The sequence below is a fragment of the Haliotis asinina genome, chromosome 7, assembly GCF_037392515.1.
Source record: "Haliotis asinina isolate JCU_RB_2024 chromosome 7, JCU_Hal_asi_v2, whole genome shotgun sequence".
Taxonomy (NCBI): domain Eukaryota; kingdom Metazoa; phylum Mollusca; class Gastropoda; order Lepetellida; family Haliotidae; genus Haliotis; species Haliotis asinina.
Genome location: NC_090286.1, coordinates 31742838 through 31767772, shown reverse-complemented (window position 1 = coordinate 31767772; position 24935 = coordinate 31742838). Strand labels below are relative to the sequence as shown.

At 38.7% G+C, this 24935-nt stretch overlaps 2 protein-coding genes across 3 annotated transcripts in view; one reads left to right on the top strand and one right to left on the bottom strand.

Annotated features, from left to right (window-relative positions):
- Positions 1-6962, bottom strand: part of LOC137290770 (ceramide glucosyltransferase-like) — a 59542-nt gene extending 52580 nt beyond the window's left edge. Inside the window, exons 1-2 of the mRNA XM_067821886.1 lie at positions 6846-6962; positions 2894-3032 (exon numbers count right to left, since the gene is read on the bottom strand). Coding sequence (XP_067677987.1) covers positions 2894-3032; positions 6846-6943 — 237 coding nt within the window. The 5' untranslated portion in view covers positions 6944-6962. The remainder of the gene's footprint in view (positions 1-2893; positions 3033-6845) is intronic.
- Positions 6963-20777: 13815 nt separating this feature from the next.
- LOC137291044 (kinesin-like protein KIF2A) overlaps positions 20778-24935 on the top strand; it is a 30545-nt gene continuing 26387 nt past the window's right edge. The window contains exons 1-2 of one of the 2 annotated variants that reach the window (XM_067822314.1): positions 20778-20947; positions 24345-24439. In XM_067822314.1, coding sequence (XP_067678415.1) covers positions 20893-20947; positions 24345-24439 — 150 coding nt within the window. In that variant the 5' untranslated portion in view covers positions 20778-20892. The remainder of the gene's footprint in view (positions 20948-24344; positions 24440-24935) is intronic. The other variant, XM_067822313.1, reaches the window with a different exon arrangement.

Sequence of the window (24935 nt, the reverse complement as noted above, 5' to 3'; positions counted from 1 at the left end):
ATGGATGACGCTCCTTAGTATAGCTGAGACCTGCTCACAGTTCTTGGCGTGTATATCATTGCATATTGAGCTGCATGAAACATTCAACCAATCATTGCCAATACATGTGTAGTTATCAGAGTCACCCCTCCATCACTTATCATAAAATCCTGTTTTCCAGCTAATGTCAGTAGACTTTAAACAGTAAAATAGTGACATGCATTAGGTGCAAGATAGCAAAATTTGAGACGGCATTCTGTGGTTTAAAGTTGCACCAGTGCAATAGCAGGGACAGGTAAAGGCAGGGGCCACGAGCCATGCTCATGCTGGCTTCCAGTTTCCAAAGCTGAATGATACATGATTTTCTGTAGTTGTCCTACGTGAACCCTCACATGTGGGACTGGGAGGCAGACACTGCATCACATAGGAATGCAGCATCATTACAGGAAGGATGACATCGTCATGGACACATGTTTCTGTGACAACAAGCCCTGTTTCAGTTGATCCGCATACTTGTAAGACTAAGTGACTTACAGTGACTTAATAATAGTTAATGGATGTCATTGCATCTGTTTTGATGAATGACACATGATTTCAAGGACTGGATTGTCTGGTCTAGGTATCCATAAAACTGTCATCATGGTATATCATGGAGTGCAGCATAAATTGTGATAAATGATAGAAGTTGAAACACAAAACTGTGCAGTCTCCTTGCAATTTAGTTACAATTTGGAGCTGCAAGAAAAATAAAATACCAATGTAATGTGTGGAAGATTCAACGCAATATCCAGTTGGACATTTTTACAGCACAAATTCAAGTTCCATCTACAATATGAAATAGATAGCATGTTGTCACCATAAACCTTCATAACACTATCACAGAATTTGCAAGTGATAAATGAGGAAACAGATTGTATGTCCATCATCATTCATATCTAAGACACATGGCTCATTATGATCCATAGAAAGAATAACAACTGAATCTAAACTAATAAGCTGAATCTGTTATTACATGCAAAACCTATGAATATACAACAATGAAAGACATAACCATCCACTTGTTTCAATTTCAATGCATCTTACAGTCTAAGTCATGTCGGATGGCAATGACAGGCGTATATATACGACATCTGTCGAAATCTACATGATTCTGCTTGCAGCATGACGGTTAATTTCACAGAGGGATTTCATTACACAAAGTGCACATAATTGATGAGGCTGTGGCTTTTATCGAGATAATAGCTAAAAGGATAAATTGATTTCTCTGTGATTCAATCCATGAAATATGAAACCACTGACTCAGTCAACACAGGAAACATGGATCAATGATACAGACATCATCAGATGTGTAGCCAGTACAAGTACATCACAAAAACTGTGATAAGAAAATCTAACTTAGTTGCTTTGTAACTCAAAACAAAATGCCAGAGGACACAACGTCAACCTTTTTAATATCTGTTTCAAACTAATCTGAAGAGTATTTCAGGCAATATTTGGTAAGAAAGTTACTAGTCCCTCTAAATTTCACTCAGCAAACAGACTCACACTAGTCATGGCCATATTCATTCATGACTAGTACCCAACATTATAGTTTAAGTCACTTTCACAGTGATTTCTGGGCTTCATATATTAATTCAAATATCATCAGTTTGTAATGAATATTTATTGTTGTGATGGCTGTAAGACAGGTATATTTCATGATGTTCTCTGATTGATATTTGATTCAAGGTCTATAGCAAAATGATGGTTATAATTTCACCTGACATCAGCACATTAAGTTTACCTTTATGACATAATGATGCTAACCTTTCCAAAGTGACATGTTTCTCAATTGGGGATTAGACCCGTGAAGATTCGAGGTAGAACAGGCCTTCAGCAACCTATGCTTGCCACAAAAGGCAACTCTGCATGTCTTAAGAAGCGACTAAAGGGATCAAGTGATCAGGCTCATTGACTTGGTTGATATGTCATCAGTTCCCACTGCGTAGATTGATACTCATGCTGCTTATCACAGGATTGTCTGGTCCACACTCGATTATTTACATACTGCCACCATATAGCTGTAATATTGCTCAGTGCAGCGTAAAACTAAACTTACTTTTATTATAAATTTAAGTGGGAAAGCAATGGAAATGTTTAATTTAAGTATTAAAGAAATGACGATTTTGCTTAAAGTAAACATTTTTCAATATCTATCTGGTCAGAAGCTGAGCTAAAAATCTGAATGCCTGACACAACTTTGCCAACCTGAATAAGGCAATAATCCTACCATCTGATGCTTTCTCCATACAGTATCACACCAGTGTCACTGATTGCTATATAATAACAATAATAACTAGGATTGCCTCAAAGGCAATACTGATGGTCTTCAGACTTCCCCCATATACCCACCGTGGTTATCTTCACTTGAACAGTTTCTTTGGACCGTCCATTGCAGTGTTTTCTACATTAATTTGGCACCACTAGTCAACACTAGTCAACACTACTGACACACACACAAAATTCACAAACTCCAGAAAAACAAACAGGATGCCACAGTCAAATATACAAAATACTGGAAATATTAGAGCCTGGCATTTTCTGAACACTAACTGTTTTGATTGTAGATCTAAGAACAGCAGAGGTACGGCCTCTCAGGTTCCCAATTGCACATATCGATGCTCATGCTGTTGATCACTGGATCGTCTAGTCCAGACGCGATCATTTACACTGATTGCTATGTAATAACAACAAAAATGATTATTTATACAGTGCTGTATCCATCCACAAGGTGCATGCTCAAAATTCATATAAACACACACGATTCTGCAATATGAACAAGTACCATTGATCTGATCCTGAAACGCCTAAAACTAACAAAGCATAAACATTTTATTTTTTATACAGGAACTATTCCTGCGAACAAATCACTTACCTGGGGATATTTCATCTTGAAAAATGTTTCTAGATTTTCATATAAATGTGGATCTACTCCAACTAAAGGTTTTAAAATTGATACTGCAGGGAGCTCTTCTGCTACATAAGGAGGAAGCTTGTGAGATAACCTCCATTTTCTGAAAAATGAAAGAAACAGGGTCAGTCATACTCTTCATAAACAGACAATCTCCAAATCTAACTTTGCAATCACTGATTATCATAGGCTGCAGGGGATAATTTTCATTGATGAAACAAGACGAAAACAACCTGACAACTACAATGTTTGTATGCAATAACCTGATGTAACATTACGGTATATAGATATTAGATGGATTACGTTATGCCCTCAAGGTCTGAAGCAGTCTCCACAAACCTCTCACAAAAGTATTGACTGATCAGAACTTGATTGCACACAAATGGCACTGAACTATATAATCCATTTGAAGTGAAACATGGGTGCAATACTCACCCATAATCTTCAATGCTTTGACTTTCCTTAGAAGTAATTAAATTTTACCTTTACCATTATCCATGGAGCTTTCTGTATGTTTCAATAGTCTTACAGGTTAAAAAGTGTTTTCCTTACATTATTAATACATAGGATGCAGTTAAGTATGATTGTGATGTATCATTGCCAAACTGATTTGTTGGACACAACTGTTGGGGCTTTTTTATGTTAATGCCTGACCATGTTTATTTTTAGTTTGACAGATTTTTATCAGAGGAAAATCTAGAGGGAGGAAAGACAAATCTCTTGTTAACATTTTTTACTTGTTTATATCAACAAAAATATGATGATTTGACTTTCAGTGTCACACTGATTTCACTCATATAGCATATTAACATTAGGATTTTATTTTTTGAGTAGGGAAAGTTAGATTTAATTTCTTTTCTTTTTCTTGAAAAAATATGACCGGTGGATCTGTAGTACAAGATACAAAAATGGCCTGACCAGTTTATTATTTATCTTTAGTTGGAATATTACTTTGTTAAGTATTAAGAATTTCATAGTGCCATATTGATTCAAATATTGTGATGCACTGGAGTTTTGTTCCATCATCTTTTTTATACTTTATTGTATCAAGAAACATGTTCACAACAAACATCCTCAAAAATAAACACACTGTGACAATTTGAAGGTTGTCAATGTTGTCGGAAATACCTACTTTAAAATTAACAGAAGCATGATTCAGAGTCTGAACAAAAACATGTTAATTGTGGACTTTTTTAAACAGTGTATTCTGCAATACAATAATGCAAAGCCATGAAACAAACATTGGATGTGTCACACCTCTCTGCTGTCCAATGTTTACTATATGACGTAACACATTTGACTGTCAGCTAAGCTGTATCTAGATATATCATTGTAAGGCATAGCTAACATTCTGTTTAACATACCTCAGGTCAATTATAGTTGATAGAGGGAATTGCAAGGTACAATGAGAGTCTGCCCTCAGTGATCAATCATCTTATATGCTACCAGATAGCCATAGATCTTTACCATATGGTACATGCCTCAAGCAGAATTATTCAGCATGTTCAGTGCTCAAACTGAGTCAGCATCAAGGCCAGTCAAACTTTATACACCCAATGTGTTCCACTTGCTTGTTTGAGTTCATCATACGAGCAGGAAAATGTTAAACTAATCTAATCATTATTTACGCACTTAGTACGCTCTAATATTAAGGACCACAAACTTTCCATTTCGTAACTTTTTTTCAGAACACCTGTAACATATCACTCCTATCTGTATGGGACAATTAAAATAGTCATATGAAACTGATGATCTTTAGCTTCTTTAGAAGGCACAAAGATATCCCTACATATTTGAATATGAAAATAATGCTGGATTAACACAGCTCAAACAAGAAAACTTCAGCTGCTGTAGCTAGTTTGATCATACCAATTACTTATGATGAAACAATTTTCACCCAGTGTTCCAGAGTAGCTACCTTGATAATGATATGGTCTTTATGTATCTGTCAAGATGACGAAAGAAATTGTCAGTATTTATCATTGGCAATGTTTCCCCATTTTGCTGATGCGAAACGTAAACTCTATAAATTCCATTGCTTAATGAGTTTCCGTCAGGAGATGTGCTCTATAATCAAGAGAGAGACAAGTAATGACAGTGCTAACTGCACTCTAATAATACAGCACCAGTCATTATGGGCTATTCAACACACACAGACCATCAACACAGACAATGAAATTAAGCACCATCACCCACTATCAGCATGGCTTGAACAATTCACTGAGCACTGGTGCATCACGATACTATGGGCAACGGTACAGTGATCAAAATCAAAGTGAATATAGGGACCATTGAGTTTTGCTCCTATTTAAATCAATGGGTTCATAATATTTGTCTTTTCACAATGACCCCTATAGTTTCATGCTCGTCAAGTAAACTTATTGTAAGAATATTATCATCTACATATCTCCGCTGAAACAGCTAACGGAATAAAATGACAGTGACTATTTTTGAGTAATACAAACTGACATAAAATCCTGAAATGAATAGCTGGCAAATTGATTATTTTCCAAAATATAAGTATTTACTGCAATGCTGTTTTGCAGTTAATGTGGTTACAGAATATGGACGCTCATTCAAAGCGAATTTTGTATCTTTAAACTTTCTGACTTTTAGATTTCAATTTTAAAAAGATACTGATCAGTTACCTAATGCAAAACATCATCAGTTAATGATGTCTAAAATGACAACATATCATAGTGAAATATCACATTTCACTGAAAGTTACCACAATCAGCAATGGAAAGTATTGCTTTACATAAACTCAGAAATAATCATGATAGTATCTAACTTATCCTGTGCCATCCTAAACAGCTGGGTAGTGTCAGTTAAGTTGATTAAAGTATCCATGATGATAAAATAGCTGAAGTTCCCGGGGTTATGTCAATCTAACCAGTTATCTGTGTTCCTTTCCAGCACACTCCACGCTGGGATAACCACATGTGACACTGTTGGGGTTCAAACAACAAATACAAGTGTATCTCTGTGACAAACAGCTCATAAAAAGTAATGTAAATACTCAACACAAAGATTGTACATAGAGTGGACCTTTAAAGTGTTTTGTCGTTTACTATGCTTACATATTGATTTCTCATTCAAGCTCAGCTATATTTTTCAATATTAGTTTCTGCACTTGTGTCAATCTATATCCATTTTACCTTGATGCTACATAAGATACTTTAGGTTCAACTTAAAACACTGGAGTTCAAAAAATAAAATCATACCTAATAACTTAATTAGTAAAACAAATAACATCAGATGTTACACTTTTAGTCATAAACTGAAATACTCGAAGTCTTTGCTAAAACATGAACACCATAAAGTTCCATTTAAACCACACAACACACAAATGTAGATCATATTTTTTTATCAAATTTCGGGATAAATCAAATGCAAGTTCCTTCAAACGTCTGTAATATTGAAAACAAAGTTCATCCACTATATGTCACTATAGCAATAGTATGATAGTATACATTGCACTGTAGTCAAGAACGACAAGGTAAACTCTTAATGCGATTTTGGAATTTTGAGGCGCTTAGCGTAAATCCACCGTGATCAACCGGTGAAACCAAGCCGTAGTAACTCCGTTCGACCGGCGTGCCAACCCTGCCCTGCCCACTTTCTGTGTCAACATAATCAGCATGATGATTTAAAGGGGAAAACACCCAAACGCTGTTCCACAAATTCTAAACGACAAAAATTGAATGAAAATTTACTATAAAACATAACCATATCACTGTAGTCCGATGAAATTCCATAGAAAAGACCAGATCGTTCGGCAAACATACGAACTCGTCAGCAATGCGAGTGGAAGGCGTGAGAGAAGTTCCCTTCAACTGTCAAACGTATTCGGTTTGTTAAATCGTTAAATATAGGCGATCACAAAAGGGAAATAAGATGAATGTTGAAAACTTACCCATATACGATAGCAAATATATGTAGAAGCCAATTTATGCACCAACTAGCGAAAATAACTACAGCTAATCCACATATCGTGTAGTCTACCGGTGCCATTTTACTCCAAATGGAGCAGCCGCGCTTTCCCACAATGCTTTCGCTGAGGAGGATGAGATAACTTCCGCCTGACCCCTGACCTATTTCAGCCCAATGTCTCAGGTTGTTTATAGCAACGGTCAAGGAATTCGAATTAACGCTAGGAGGAACGAGACTCAGCATGTTTGTTAAATAACATCACTTTGTGTAATTAATGTGAAAAAATCTTCATCCGTCGTGAAATATGTTGCTGATGCGGAACATAAAAACAAATCTGGCAATTTGTGAAACCGTATTTATCTAATCTCTGGGTGTCTTCAAACTTTGATGTTTTGTTTTCCTGTTTGTGAGGAATATAACAATTTTTTAAAACGTTGAAACAATTTCAAGAATGCAGTATTCAAGTATGACATTTTGAGACAACGTTAAACCTTTTCTTATGCTTTGTTAAGTCCTTGCTGTTGACAGTTCTCCTTATTCAAACACTTTCGGATGCAGTGCTTTTGAAACGTACATAGTAGTGATTAAATTGCTTCTTTTCCAAGACTAAAAGTGATCAGGCATCAGTTTCCGTAACGAAAATGCATCAGTCACAAAGCCGTACAAGCATTTATTTTTACATTTTCATCTCCACGTTATTTTAGTTATTTTTCAATTTTTAGAGAGATATATGACCTCATTTCGTAACATGATTTGCACGAACCTACCAAGACATGCTAACTGTGAGAGTCACTACTAAGTCCCCCCCCCCCCCCCCTCCCTTCCATATTTTGCCAGGCAGGATGAGATCTCAAATAGTTTGGAAAGCTGCACCGGCGAACTTAACAGTAATACTGAAACTTCTCGCACTCACGCACGTTGTACCCACGTGTTTGTCTAAATCTGGCGATGTGTAATCGTCACGGGTTTCCTGGGTCAGAGGTCACAGCGCAATACCTATGACGCAGACACAGACGATGTGGAAAAGACGCACCGACAAACCAAACAGGTCGCATGCTTCCACTTTATAAGTACAGTGATGATTCACCAGCGGTCCATCTCCATGAACAATTGGTAAAGTCGTTAAAATGACACACCGTCCATCAGCGAGACGCGCCTCTGGTTGGAGGTGTTTGCGTGGTTCATGAGGATGATCTCACTGTGTATCGCTACGACTTTTCCCCAGTTTGAACGAGAAACGAAAACGCCTTTCAACTAAACACATGATTTACTGTAACATAATACTTTCTAACCGACAACGTAACTGGGAAATCATTTTATAGATACCTGAAATCTGGTGCCAGGTGAAAAAAGAGACCGTTCATAATCATAATTTATGGCAAGATGTGTGTGTGTGTGTGTGTGTGTGTGTGTGTGTGTGTGTGTGTGTGTGTGTGTGTGTGTGTGTGTGTGTGTGTGTGTGTGTGTGTGTGTGTGTGTGTGTGTGTGTGTGTTACATGCAATGAATTTAAAAACTGTACGTAATCAAAAACGGTAGGAGGAGTGTCATTGATTTTATACATGGCATGCAGGGGGGTCACTTACTCAGTACATATATTTTACGTGTCGGGGTGAGATGGATCACTCACACTGTACATGCTTCTCCATAAAAACCATCATCATTCACTGTCATAAATTATGAACGGTTCCTAATCACTGAATGTGGTAAGGTGAGGTGATGATGGCGATATACTTAGTAATATGTAGGCCTATGTCAACAAGCACAGCTGCACATGTCCATGAACACCTCAATATGTAAAGCTCTACGATAATGGTGTTTTTGTAAATCGATATGCTCCCATTTATTCCTTGTTGACCAAACTTTTACCTGCAGAAACGGTGATAATTGACCCGTATCGAACGTGTGAAACACATCGGGTGTGGTACCCGTACTGTTACAGCGTACTAAACGCTAAGATTACTGAACAGTGTTTTACGAAGGACTGAGAAAATAAGAGGCAAAGTCAAACCTGGGTTCTAAGTGTCTGTTTTTATTGAGTTTTTAAAACTATTGTCATCATCATCATCATCATCATCATCATCTGTCAAACAATGTCTTTATGATGCTGGTATTATCGATATTTCAAGACAAGATATACCGATACGTGGCTGTCAGTATGTCACGTTGGTTTGTCACCTACTCTGTCATGCAGACCCAGAAACAAATATATCCAAGAAAACCTATGCAAATCTAGAATATGTATGAAATAAATGTTGAAAACGTACGATTTTCGTTCATGTCAGAGACAAGCAGTTTGTCTAGTTTCTGGCTGTCAATTCTTGCGGTGAATCTCAACGTGAGAGCCTTTTGGTATCCAGACGACCTAGGTCAAAGGTCACGTTGAGAATAGTGAAAAATATTTAGGTTATATCCGTGCATTATCCTATATAACCCCATGTGGGGTATAGTTATTGTTATTCATTACCTACGAGAGCGAATATATCGGGTTCATATTTTTCATATGATGTCCTAGGTCAAAATATCACTTTGTCATGGTGACGTTACGTCATGAACAATGCTATGATGTCACGTTTCTTCTGTGACGTTGCGTCGTTCTACATGCGGTGATGGCGGGTAGCCAGTCTATGACAGTAGATTCGGGTTTATTTTCTTAAATGTGACGACGTCGGTAACAAACAGAATATTTTATTCGTGCTCACATCATACGATGTTTGCAACACTCGTGGCTAAATATTAGTAGATCACTCGCTCTGTCTCGTGGAAATACCAACATTTAAGTGGAAGTCGCGGTGGCTGAGCGGGCTTGGCGGCTGACCTTGTGTGCTGGCGATTAGTTGACTGAGGGCGCGGGTTCGAATCCCGAATGGGACTCAACCAAAAAAGTACTAGAATTTGTACTAAGAAAGTGAAATCCCAAAGATGACATATGTTGCATTTAGGCACAAGTGTATTAAACGTAGTATGACACGGACAATCATATAATATCCTCTATATATCTTTACAGATCATCCAATTTTTTGTTTGTTTATTTGTTTATAGGGTCATTGATAAACGGCGACATTTGGGTACAAGGTCGCGTCACTTGTGCTCTCTAGAAACCTAAAATTGTTGCGAATTCCAGATCGCCCCGAATATGTCTGGAGTTGTCGGCGCCACAACGTTGTTTGTGGGTTTTACCCAAGAGTGAGTCAGTATTTTACGCCACTTTTAGCAATATTCAAGCAGTGCCACGAACGTGAACGCCAGTGGGAGCATTGGCACTCCTTCTCTTCTTCGAAGATTGGCTGAAGCTCCGTGATTATCTTCCGTGACCAACTCGTGCTTTTACGGGGACAAACCGAATAGCGAGGTTCCGGAAAGGGACAAGTGGTGACGAATGTATGTAATACATATATGCAACGCTGCTAGTGACATTAAACCACTGTTCACTTGCTCACACTTGGTTCTTGGTTTCATAATAAACAGAAAAATATACACGAAAAACAATGCGAACTAGGGACTAAAAAAGGAACAACCCACTCCCCCCCCCCCCCCCCACACACACACCAAAAAAAAACAAAACAAAGAAAACAAAAAACACACACCCTCATCCCCCACCCCCACCCCACCCCCGCCAACACACACACACAAATATGATACCCGCACTCAGTTATAACCATCTTTTCCTTCACATTCAATCAGACATGTGTATACTGCTTTGAACGCGAGTTCAGATACGACGTCAGCAATGCTGGAAGCGCTCGTAAAATCTCCAAGCCTAGTCTCTCTTTTCGTATTGACAAATATAATAAATTAATGTTTTGCTGATGGAACTACGGAATAATCAAACTTTACGATGTTCTGTGCATCTAACAAATCTCAAGAAAAACTGAATCATCTGTATCCCATGTGTTTCGTGAGGCAGAACCCGTGAGATTCTACTGACCAACACATTCTGGCTACAGGTTGGCATCTCACTCTTATGGTAATCGTGAGTGAGGGAAAGTGTTTTTGTTAATGAAATTCCAGCAATACATGGCGGGGGACCAACAAAAAATATCTTCGCACATCGAACCCGGGCTTCGGCTTGACGAGAGAACGTTTTAACAACAATGCTACTCTACCGATCCCGATGGCAAATGTGGTTGGTCAATATTTACAGGCCCTCACACTTTATCAGTTAGCTGACTGACGTAAGACAGTATTACTCCGCTTGCATTTCTGACTGATGAAGATTCAACGGACGCTTCCAGCTAATGTCTACCACTAATCCAGAGGGATTTTCAAGCCGGCGGTACGTTGTTGCCGTGGGTTATTGCAGAGGGCGGCATTAACAAACAAACGCTAATTTCCAGCGTCCGAATAATTCATCCATTGTTTCTGTAAACCTTGTAGATACACTTCACACTTGGCCATTGTCTATCAACATGTGTCATAAATCGTGACCGTACATTCCAATTGTTCAATTACCTCAATTAACATCTCGTGTTACTATACAACAACTATGTATTAATTACGGGTTAAATCTCATAATAGGCTTACCTTGTTTAATGCCACTTAGTAGACAGTGACATAAGGTTTAGTCCTCCTGCACCTGGAAATATAATCAATGGCTGTGATGAGAAAAAACCCCGACGAGTCGGTCTTTTATTTGCAGAAAAATCACATTGAGCCATAATCTTTTGTGTAAACAAATTAGCATCTTCACGTGATCGTTGCATCAAATGTTCAAGACTGATGTCGATATTCCAGAGGATGGAATGGTAAATATAATGTGATATTATAGATGACAGCAAACTACTCGTATTTAACGAGCCGGTGTACATGAAAAGATGCTTGTAGGAAACTAATAACAACATAATCGATGTTACGGCTGTGCTTTGCAACCCGACGTCTTAAAACGATCGATATGCGCGGGGCTCTATCAGACATAAAATGTAACGGTTAATGATCAGAACATGACAATTATACAAACATGTTAAACTGATTGACATATTCTGCATCGAAATGAACAGAGGGTTTACACTGCATCTGCACATGTGGTTTTAATGGTAAGTTATTTTATGCCGCTTTTGGTCAAATCCCGTTTCGTTATATATGGCGGTAAGCCCGTATTTATGCATGTATCGGACGTCCACCATTCTGATGAAACCAAAACCATGGTTTGCGATTATTTACAGACCGCTTTAAAGTTGGAACATTGCTGAGTGTGGCGTTGTATAACACTCAAACCAAATCAAATCCAATGAATATACAATGCCATTTAGAAAATGATCCAATGTAACACATGTTATGGTTAAGATTACATTTGCTCTGTAATCTACAGATTCTAGTACCTTTGTAACATATGTTACATATGACCCCTTTCTAAAAACATTGTGTATTAATGGCTTTCGGCTATTGGAGCCGTGCCAATTTACAGTGGAAGCTGCCTAAACTGGCAATCATCAGGACTGAAGAAATAATCCACTTAAGACAGCACGCCGGATTGTAGAGCTGAAGATACATGTACAAGCCACGGACGGGACTGAACTGAGATTATACGCCGATGTTGACAACTTGCCGGTTGGACAGATGCCGGTTTTGGCAGCTTCCACTGTACACTCACGTCAGAAGGGTATCAGTTTTAAAATTCATACTGCATATGGAAGTCACAGTGGCTACGTGGGTTAGATGCCTGACATTGCTGGTGATTAGGTGCCTGGCTGTGGGTTCGAATCCTGGCTGGAACTCAACCCCACCAAACTAGAATCTTTAATTTACTGAGAGAGTATGAATGGAAAGATACCATTTGTTAAAACTGGCTCAGATCAGGACATGCACAAACGGTTTTGGGTATCGGTTATGTCTATCGCTTGTATTACCAATGCATTTCCCACAACGTCTGTTACATGTTCATGCATAGAGCCATTCAAACCCCTCGTGACAACCAACGTATTCACTTCAGCGTCAGTTTATTACGCCTCCCAACAGGTGTGGATGACTGAGTGAGTTAAGGTTTACGCCACACTCAGCAATATTCCAGCTATATGGCGGTGGTCTGTAAATAATCGATTCTGGACCAGACAATCCAGTGATCAGCAACATGAGCATCGATCTGCGCAACTGGGATCCGATGATATATGTCAGTCAAGTCAGCGAGCCTGACCACCTGATCCAGTTGGTCGCCTCTTACGACAAGCGTAGTCGCTTTTTATGGCAAGCATGGGTTGCTGAAGGCCTATTCCACCCCGGGACCATCACAGGTCACCATTTGTTAGAAAACAGTATTTGCCCACACTTCCCCACTGACCGACAACCGCCACGCCTAACTTCACTTGGAGACATGTGTTTGTGAATGAACAGTTGAGCTAAAATTGAGCCCTATCCCATTAGTTGCCTCTTACAAGCATTGGGTACTGAAGTCCAATATTCTAAACCGGACGTTCACGAGCCTGTGGATGACATTTCTACGTATAATTCTAATGTGTCAAGGAAAGTATCACCAAACATACAAAGGAACGTAGACATTGTAGACATTTACAAATATTTAATCATGTATCAATATTTTAAGCAGTGAAACATTGTCCAGAAGAAAGAGGAACCCTGCAATGTTGGTTGCTGTACGATTTTCCGACACTTCTAACTGCACTTTTGTTCAAAACGAAACAATATCTGAGTTTAGTTTTACATCGCTTTTAGCAATATTCCAGCAATATCACGGCGGAAGACACCAAAATGGGTGGGGAATCGAACCCAGGACTTCGGCATGACGAGCGGACGCATTAACCACTTGGCGACACCATCGTTAATTTGAATTATTCCAGATAGCATTTGTACATTATTGTGCATATGCCTGATGTGAGAAGGAAACACTGTATATTAAGACACCAACGATTGTGTCGACAAAACCAGCATTGTAACCCCGGCGAATTGGATTTGAATTAGTGACTGTTGAATCTGAGATGATAGAATCACAGCGACTTCGAATCATTGGTTCCGATGGCACTTGGACACCCACACTCGTAGGAGTATATGGTTTTAGGCCGCTTTCAGTAAGATTCCAGGGTTCCGTTTCACAAAGCTCTCGTAAGCCTAAGATCTCGTCACGTTTCTCGTAGCATTCGTACCTCCATTTGTACCTGGTATACTGTAACAGGATGTGCAAATGCTATGAGAAAAGTTACGAGATCTTAGGCTTAAGAGAGTGTTGTGAAACGGACCCCAGGAACGCAGAAAGTAAGAATGCTACGAGAAGAGTTACGAGAGCTTAAGCTTAAGAGAGTGTTGTGAAACGGGCCCTTGCAATATCGCAGAGGACACCAGAGATGGGCTTCACACATAGTACCCATGTGGGAATCGAACCCAGACGTTTAAACCAATAGGCTACTCCACCACCTCATAAAAACCCGTGAAACAAATCAGTGCACTATGAAAGAAAGTATGAAGTATTTCCATAGGAACCTTCTACTTACAAAATTGGTACCGAAACGCCGTACATGCACCAATGATCCAGAGCATAACTATGATAATCTTATACATCAACATATAAAAACCTTGTTTCGTTTCCAGCCACCACCAGCCTTGCATTAAGAATACAGTTCATGTGAACGATGGTCTATATAACATTCCAGACAATGACCGACCCAGTATGTTAAAGAGATGCTGCTCATCTCACGCTCTTATGACAAAACTGATATATACCACGCCAAACTGTTGTGTTAAAAATCACACAATCGTTTTCAGTGACTTTTCTGAGATTAGTTATTATGCGTTGACTTCATATGGGTTTCAGGACTCGGTCGTGGAGGGCGTTCCGTGGACCCCGGGATTCAAGATTCTTTTCATTGTCTTCCTTCAAAACAATGTTTAAGACTGATATATGTAACTAGTAATTCGACCCTAACTAAAAGTGCTTTATGGTTCAACTTCTTTATTATACAAGGTCACAACGTTTCGAGACAGATTCTAGTCTCTTCTTCAGGTGAGGTGAGGAAAAAACTGAAGGGTTGTAGCATATATACACATAACAGTAGACCGATAACAATGGGTAACAAGATATACAGGTTTGTATTGATTGATGTACAGGCTTCGATTGATTGATGTACAGGCTTCGATTGATGTACAGGCTTCGATTGATTGATGTACAGGCTTCAACTTATGTACAGGCTTCAACTTATGTACAGGCTTCAACTTATGTACAGGCTTCAACTGATGTTAACGAGTACAGGTAAAGATGTTTGGATAAAGATTAGTTACTGAGGATAAGGTGGTTCCATGCATTGGGTAAGTAAACACCTCCGTCTCTGTTGATTGAGGGCTTGTTCCGCTTGATTGCAATGGCTTCTAGGAGCTTGCGTTTTTTGAAGTCACTGGCGTTCCTAACTAATGTCCTGGTGTTGTCCCAAACAATCTTGTGATTGGGGTTGTGCATGATGTGTTCACATACGGCAGACTTCTGATCCAAATTTTGAACTGATGTTTTGTGCTCTTTTAACCTGATAGTCAGTGGTCGACCTGTTTCACCAATATATGTCTCTTTACAACTACATTGGATCTGGTAGATGCATCCTGCTGGATTGTTGCATTTAGGTGGTGTTGGCCCGCGTCCATTAGCTGATAGTAGCGTTTTCAGGTTGGTGTCGCTACGGAAGGTGACGTCTATTCATGTTGTTGATGAGACGGCTGATGCGATGACTTATCTGGCCATGGTATGGTATGTTAATTCTGATGGGGGAAGGTTCTGGTTTAGCTGACTTGGTAGTTTCTTTCAGGGTGTTGGTGATGGTGTTGCTGACTAGATTGGGTGGGTACTCGTTAAGGTCTTGGAAGGTTGATTTCAGGTGTTTTAATTGGCTGTGGAGGCTGTCTGGACTGCAGACTGCTTTTGCTCTTCGTGCCAGGGTAGCTACTATGCCTTTCTTTCTTTCTTACTATGCCAAGATCCAGAAGCCCTGCTGCAACACATGAATTCCCAACACCCAAGAATTCAGTTTACAATGGAAGAAGAGACACAGCAACAGCTTCCCTTCCTGGACATTCTTCTCCACCGATGCCAACAATCCATAGCCACCTGTGTTTACCGTAAACCAACACATATGAATCAGTACATTCATCACCAGTCCAACCATCATCCCCAGATCAAGAAAGGCATAGTAGCTACCCTGGCACGAAGAACAAAAGCGGTCTGCAGCCCAGACAGCCTTCACAGCGAATTAAAACACCTGAAATCAACCTTCCAAGACCTTAACGAGTACCCACCCAATCTAGTCAGCAACACCATCACCAAGACCCTGAAAGAAACTCCCAAGTCAACTAAGCCAGAACCTTCCCCCATCAGAATTAATATACCATACCATGGCCAGATAAGTCATCGCATCAGCCGTCTCATCAAGAAAACAACAGGAATAGACGTCACCTTCCGTAGCGACACCAACCTGAAAACGCTACTATCAGCTAATGGACGCGGGCCAACACCACCTAAATGCAACAATCCAGCAGGATGCATCTACCAGATCCAATGTAGTTGTAAAGAGACATATATTGGTGAAACAGGTCGACCACTGACTATCAGGTTAAAAGAGCACAAAACATCAGTTCAAAATTTGGATCAGAAGTCTGCCGTATGTGAACACATCATGCACAACCCCAATCACAAGATTGTTTGGGACAACACCAGGACATTAGTTAGGAACGCCAGTGACTTCAAAAAACGCAAGCTCCTAGAAGTCATTGCAATCAAGCGGAACAAGCCCTCAATCAACAGAGACGGAGGTGTTTACTTACCCAATGCATGGAACCACCTTATCCTCAGTAACTAATCTTTATCCAAACATCTTTACCTGTACTCGTTAACATCAGTTGAAGCCTGTACATAAGTTGAAGCCTGTACATAAGTTGAAGTCTGTACATCAATCAATCGAAGCCTGTACATCAATCGAAGCCTGTACATCAATCGAAGCCTGTACATCAATCAATACAAACCTGTATATCTTGTTACCCATTGTTATCGGTCTACTGTTATGTGTATATATACTACAACCCTTCAGTTTTTTCCTCACCTCACCTGAAGAAGAGACTAGAATCTGTCTCGAAACGTTGTGACCTTGTATAATAAAGAAGTTGAACCATAAAGCACTTTTAGTTTGATTCCTCCAACTTCTAAAATGCCTTTGAAACAACTAATTCGACCCTGTGCGCATATTCGACGATCGTGGGTATTCGTTCCCAACTCTATAACAACACATGTTCATATCCTTTAGGGGTTGGTGGAATAGTCTAGTGGTAAAAGCGCCCGTCCGATGACGCGTCATTGGTTCCCAATTGATCGATGCTCATGCTGTTGATCACTGGATTGCATGTTCCAGACTCGATTATTTACAGACCACCGCCATATAGCTGGAATATTGCTGAGTGTGGCGTAAAACTAAACTCACTCACTCACTCTAACAAATGGTCCTACGACTATATAGACACTGCTGTTGCTGTCACCGCATTTACGTCACTCAAATATCCCGGCAAATAAAGAACTTACAGAATTATTCAGTTTCAAAAGCCTCCTTAGAATGTTTCTTCTTTTCTCCTTTTGTTTATTTTTCTGGATTTATAACATAAATCATTCTCTTTCGTACATACTAAAGAGTGAGTGAGTTCAGGTTTGGAGTCAGCACGTATTTCTACGCAGTAATGATGATTATACGTTCGCTTCTTACACTCCCAGAACACCTCGCTTTCAAGCGTGATGTTTCTGTTTCAATCCAGTCTGTCTCACAGTCCCTTGACCGCAGTATTTCCCATTCTGAACAGCCCTTACTGCAATGCTAAAGAACTAAAGGAAACAAGGCTAGATTTCCTCAGGTTCTGAATCTCCCATGTCACTAGGGATCCTGTTCAGGATAAATGGAACTATCAAACTTACATGTATTCAGGGACTAAACGTCAGTCCGGTAGTATTCCGGTGTTATGAAATCCCGTGAGGCCAAGGGTGACTTTGCACTGTGTACTCTTGTGATGAATTTGAATTCGATTCGTTGATGTGGATTCTTTGGTGCGAAAACTCTACCACTCGTCTCCCCGTCTTGAGTGTGTTGGACTAGTGATTGATTGAGTGAGTGAGTGACTTTGGATTAACGCCGCTTTTAGCAGCAATATCGCGAAGGGGGACACCAGAAATGGGCTTCTAAAATATGTCAGTATTTCGTTCCGTACTTAAGACGCCCCATGCCTTTCATACAAATACAATGAAAAACTGAACAGTTAGTAGAATTTTTGAGAATTTATTATTTTCCATTTGTAGTAGCGTTATAGATATACATAGATATTTTTTCAAAATATTCTTTACTACAATTGGTTAAAAGGGATATGATGTTGTAGATGTCAGGATGTATATAGTAGTGACTCTTAATATACGTATTTCTCAACATATGATAGGCTGGGCATACACAAAGAAAGTGGTACTCGTCTTCAATTACATTCAGATTACACATTTCACATATCATCTGTTCTATTATTAATCGTAAATATTATCCAGATTCTGTCAGCAAATCATAAGATGAACAGCGGAATTGCGCAAAACCTATTCTGAATTTTCTTACGTTAAACGCAGACAGGTACTGTTCTTTGAGAATAGATTGTTTAATCATTTTATAATAATGTGGGAAATCGAACCTAGATCTTCGTCGTGACGAGCAAACGCTTTAACCACTAGGCTAAATCCACCGCTCCACTAACACTTGACACTGTGCACAGATATTTAAAGATCTATTCCTGTGATTGGACCCACGGACGTGCGGACGTTGTAAATATATCAACGATACCTTAAAACCGAAACTAATTTCGTTTTCAACTTGAAGTTGACTGTGCCATTGAAAAAAAACCCCACTGAAGTGCATACATGTGTTATCGTTTTCCGTTCCACAGTGTAGTTTGGTTGGTTTCTTGTTTAACGCCGCACACAGCAATAGTCCAGCTATATGTGTTATCGTTTTCCGTTCCACAGTGTAGTTTGGTTGGTTTCTTGTTTAACGCCGCACACAGCAATAGTCCAGCTATATGGTGGCAGTCTGTTGATAATCGAGTCTGGAGCAGACAATCCAGTGATCAACATCATAAGCATCGATCTACCAAATGTAACATGCCATAAGTGGTGAAAACCGGATATCATAGACTCATAGTGGTTGGTCAATTTAAACTCACCTTTATTAAATGGGTTAAAGAGATCATTGTACACTGAACGCATTATGTCAGTGCCAATGGCTATCAATCTTCTTTTATCTCAACCTTTACTGGAGCTCCACGGGGCTGTGTTCTTTCACCCTTACTCCTCACTTTGCATACCAATGATGGTTACTTGTCATTAAATGACGTGTTTACCGTGAAAATCGCAGATGACGTCACTGGTACAGTCCTAATTTCTGATTCTGAACATAAATATTGCCAAAGCGTTGAAAAAAGTCTATCATGGTGTAAAGACAATTTCGTTTTTCTGAATGTAAAGAAAAGTAAGGAAATGGCTCTTGATTTTCGGAGAAATGGGGAACCTGTGCATCCTCTTATAATTGATAATTCAGAAATTGAAAGGGTGGACCATTACAAATATCTCGACGTTATTGTAGATTCAAAACTTTCGTTTTCAAAACACATCGATCATATCTACAATAAAGGCCAACAGCGACTTTATTTTTCTTTGCCGCCTAAAAACGTCTATATTGACAAAACCATAATGACCTTTTTTTATCAAACCTTTATACACATTTTTTATGTTGGTATTGGGGTCCGTCTGCTCGCAATAAAAAAACAAACTTTTCAAAATTGTTAATTCTGCCAGCAAACTTATTGGAGTGTCTTTCAAGTTTATTCCCTTTATTTGTCAGCGCCATGTCGTCAAAGGGGCAACTAAAATTAGAACTGACAGTGCCCATAATTTATCTCACCATTTGAACTACTTCCATATTGACGCGATTACCTCCTTTCGATTACCTCCCCATAAAACAAACAGAAATCGACGGTCCTTCATACCATCTATAGTATTCGTATCTTTAATACCCCCTTAATGCTGTCGGAATTAAAATAGCTGGAGATAGTTTTTTTTTCTGGCTGATTCTCCTTGATTCTTGTCAATTCGAAAATACGTGTGAAGGAGATATAATTCATCAAATGTATTCATGCATTCGACAACGATTTGTACTTATAAGTATTGTGTATATGTTTTGTTAATTCTGTATATATTCATTATGATGCCGTTTTGGATGCAAAAAGAATTTCTTCCAGGATAATAGAGTTATATATCATCTTATCCTATCTTATCTTATCTTACGATTTAGTGAAGATGGCTGTGTAACACTCAGCGAGGCATTGTATCCGACTTTAAGGTCTAACCATAAGTTGATAAGATTTTGTTTCATACCTGTTTGGAATTCAGATTTTACGAAGAGAAGTGTGTCGCATACATCAAAATCAGTAGCTGTTCATACAAACGGTATTGTATATATATTCGATTCTATAATTTTCTTATCATTAGGAGGTATAATTTTTCGTTGACTTTCCTTCAAACCTTAACAATAAATTCTTCTCCAAATTAAAGACAGTCACTATAGAAAAGTAAGTACACGCTGCTGATGTAAGTACATACAGTGTGTCGTTGTGACGTTGTGTTTCTATTGGGAGAAGGGTGAGTCTGAAATAGCAATAAACTACCATATGTCACCAGCTTGAACGTAATCATGGTGCCCTTTTCGCAGGGTCATCTTACTTAATGTCCACTCAGTGTCATATTAACAGAACGTTCTGATTTTAATATGCGATTTGTGGTGTGAGGAACATTGTTCCAATTTCGGAAGGACAACAAACATGTCCACTAACTAATCAACTTATTGTAAAGGCGACCCTCAGACGAACAGAGAGTCGTCTATCGACGAATACCAAATTGAAATATGTCTTACGCATGCGCAGTGGCTTGATTTGAAAATCCCAACGGATGAACACACGGGATGGACAAAATATCAACTGAAAAATAATCCTATATCTGTCTTAATCATTGTGTTAGTTAACTGGTTTACCCTGTCTTCAAAACATGGATCTTGGAGGTCTAAAAGTTGGTGTTAATGTGGATATTCAACGCACTGACGGTGAGAATCAGTCGCGGGAAGTCGCATTTCTATGTCAATACAATCGTATGATACCGGGTTGCTAACATAAATATGATGATTATTAACCCAAAATTTAGACGAATAAACGTGATAGTATGCAATGTTATCACAATACGGGACATGTCACGGTAAATTATCTTTATGTATTGCCCATGAAGTGGATACATGTGTAAATTGTCAGCAGTGTGTGGGTAAAGTGAATGACCCAGTCATGACATAAACATTTAGCCTCATTGCCAGTGCTGATTCATACATGGACCTTGAATTGAATTCAAATGAGTTCTAACGCATGGCCTTATTATATCGGCTTGTTTGTGTTTCACATTGAAAATGGAAACTAACGTGCACTAACGCTGTTGAACAAAATTGTACCTTCATATTTTTTATGTCATTGTGTGAGACCGTTGCCACAAAGCTTATTAAAAATGTTTTGAAGAACCCGAAAAAAATATTCTTGGTGATAATAAAATAGTCCACCAAAGTCAACATGAACTGAAAAATTGTCCTTTTTCCATGTCAGACGCAAAACAGTTTCTTTTCAGCATGTACATTTCTTGTACACCTTTGGTATGTATAGGATACTAGACTCACAGAAGTAATGATAACATGATAGAGGATTTTTAACATGGGACATAAAAGTCAAATTATAATGCGTTTGAAACATTTGTGAAAAACATCCATAGAAGACAAAATGAAACTTAAACGAACAATACCATGTAATGCTATAAGCAGGTTTCATTTTCTTTCTATTGGAACCTGTTGCTTTTGACATCTTTAGAGTTTGCATCCTTCCTTTTTGATTCTGTTGGTGACCTAGTCTCTCATGCAGTGGTATGCAGAGTAGAGTCCCAAAGGTATGCCCAGATCCTATTGATCATGCAATTTTGTCTGAGCCTAGCCCTTTGATTCATCAGGAGAGAGGATAACTAATTAATTTTCCTTCTTGTATTGAAAGATATAGCGTTTGTTGAGAGTATAAATTCTGGATAATTTTGTTATGCGTTTATGGAGCAAAACCAACCACAAGCATTATTGCTCTGAACTTGAACAGCATGCCATGAATTTCCTGGACCTGCTCAAAGGCTGATAATCAAGTCTGAGTCTGCAGCAAGTATCAGTAAAAATTTCCAATTCATGTTAATACAGTTAGAATTAATGTGATGACTCGATCGATATGAGTTGTATTTCAATGATAACAAGACCAATAATGACCATGACAAGTAATAGGCTTCTTTTCATTCCCTTTACAAAATTGAGATGAGTGCAATGTTATTATGGTCATAATGTTTTGCCACTGAAATTCTAAAAATGTTCCAGATTTCAACTAGATACAAGTTTTTCTTAAAACTGGTCAAGTGTACTCATTTGAACTGGCAGATTTTGATTCATGTGCTGATCAGTCCCATTTTACAGACTTATAGAGGATGCTTCTCTCAGCTTTCGCTTGAAAGTTATGCAATGGACAAATGACCAGGGCCCAGATTTTCGAAGCTCTCTTGGCACTTAGATGGTCATAAGTGCCATACATTGGCACTCTTACAACTATTTTAGCGCTGAGACCGCTTTGGAAATCTAGGCCCATGTCTTCTCAGTGGTAGTGGGGCAGTAGGATAGCCTAATGGAGAGACAAGTGCCAAAGACCAGGGATCAATTCCTCATTTGAGTACCATGTGTGAAGCCCATTTCTGGTGTACCCTAGTGTAATTTCGTGGAATATTGCCAAAAGTGACATGAAACTAAACACAATATCCCATAGTTTGAACTGATCTAAATAATCTGCAACATAGTCTGTCTCACAGTCCCTGAACCATATTATTTTCCCTTCTGATTAGCCGTCTCTGCAACCCTAAAGCCGAGAATGAAGCAAGTGTAGATTTTCCCAGGTTTTGAATGTCTGGTGTCCCTTGGGCTCCTTTTGAATTCATATAGTTAAATTTGTTACCATCAAAATTATATATATGCAGGGACTAAGCATTGGTCTATCTGATACACTGCAGGAAGATGTGTTTACTTTCTAACAGCTGTTTGGCCCATGTCCCGCAGTACTGCAAAGGATCGGCTTCCAGTGAATAGCCTATTCTCCAACACATATGGGGTACTGATATATGTGCATGTACTGTGTAGGACTCTATTGATATGATAATCAGAGGTGACATTTGAAGGTATTTACATGTTTACACGCAGTACCGTGATCGTTCAGAGAAGTATTTTGGGTGGTTAGTTTTGTTGACAAGGAACCTAACATCAGTGGTTTTGGAAGATATGTATATAACACTCATAATTGAGGATGAGTGTGCTGCTAATACTACAGTTACCCCTTGTTATATGATTAATCAAGTATTCATGTAAATTGGATAATTTATTCACTGAATCATGACTGAATCATTGACACTTTTACAAAACAGAATACTTCGGACAGACAATCCAAAATTCTGTGGTTTTCTGAAAGTCAGTATTTTTAAAAATCCACTCCTTATCAGGATATGTATGGTTTATGATATTCAGCAACAATTTACATGATTTCTGATTTGAGTTGTATACAATGATTTGCTGGACTGACCAACAGAAATTCTATTTATATCAGTGAATTATACTTCAAGTCTTTTTGGAACAACTGCTGTTTTTCAAATGAAGGTTTATGTTTGCTGTTCTTCGTGTACAAGAATAGTCATTGCATCTTCTCAAATGTCTGTTCATTAACTTACAATTTATCATCTGTGGTATATATAAGTCATTCATCTCCCTGTAAGAATGCAACAGCTGGGAGTATGTGACCTGAATTCCATTGCATTACAATACCCGAACAAGGGATAAATCGACTGACATAGAGGATCAAGCTGGACAATACCCTTATGTTAATAACAAAGCAAACACTGTCTAGGAGATGTCTAGTAGCTGGATACCTAGAGAGATTGTACAAAGTAGGTGTAAACTTAACTTAAGTCTCCAATCCCTGTGGCCCAAGTGTTGTTTACACTTTGATCAATAGTAAACTGTGTATCACTGATCATGCTGATATTGTTATAGACTATTTCATACAGGTGTTAGATTGATCTGAATCTATTCTGATACATGTTATGCATTTGAGCTGCGTATAAGTAAACATTGAGTGAACACCAAGCTTCTCCCGTAGGAGTGGGTGCCTGGGTTTGATTCCGAACACTGGTGGTGTTAGAATCATATTTCTCGTGTCCCTAACATGGTAACGGTGAATAATGCTAAACTATGCTCACAAACACTGCGGTTGATATCTTGTACATTGTCTAAATTATTCAAGTTTTGGTTGTCATTTAGAATTTATTTTACAGTGTTGCCATGTGCTGTTTTATTTAACCAACCTTTACACTTCCTGATGTAATGCTGTTGTTCTCTGCAGGGCGTATTCACTCAGCAGTGATAAGCGGGGTGAATCTCGAGTCCCGTAGTGTTACTGTTGAATGGTTTGAGAAAGGAGAGACAAAGGGAAAAGAGGTATGGGATATATGTATCTTGTTTGCCTTCTTAACGTATATTATGGTGCTCACTTACCAACATTGCATTTGACAAATATTTCATTTCATAATAATGTTAAGGCTTAAGCATGTTTTCCAAAAATAATACCTTTGTACTAGTTTGAGTAACATACATGTGACTTGTGTTGTATATGTTCCCACCAGACTTCTTTTGGATCTTGATTGTCTTGAATTGCATTTCATTCTGAAAAATCTCTGAATTACACAAGTAATTTTAGCACAAACACTGTTGTATGGCTAAATTGGACATGTGGATAGAGGTCTTTATTAACTGTTTTTAGGAGCTTTTTCTACAAAGTGATCCTAGCTCTGAACTGATAGTTTAAGTGACTTATGGCTGCCATTGCTGTGATTTCTTTGTGAAATAGCGACCAGGTGTTCATTACACTAATTCATACTGTGCAATCCAGTCATCTTTGTGAAAACTTTACTCTTAAAAATGTTACGTTATAACT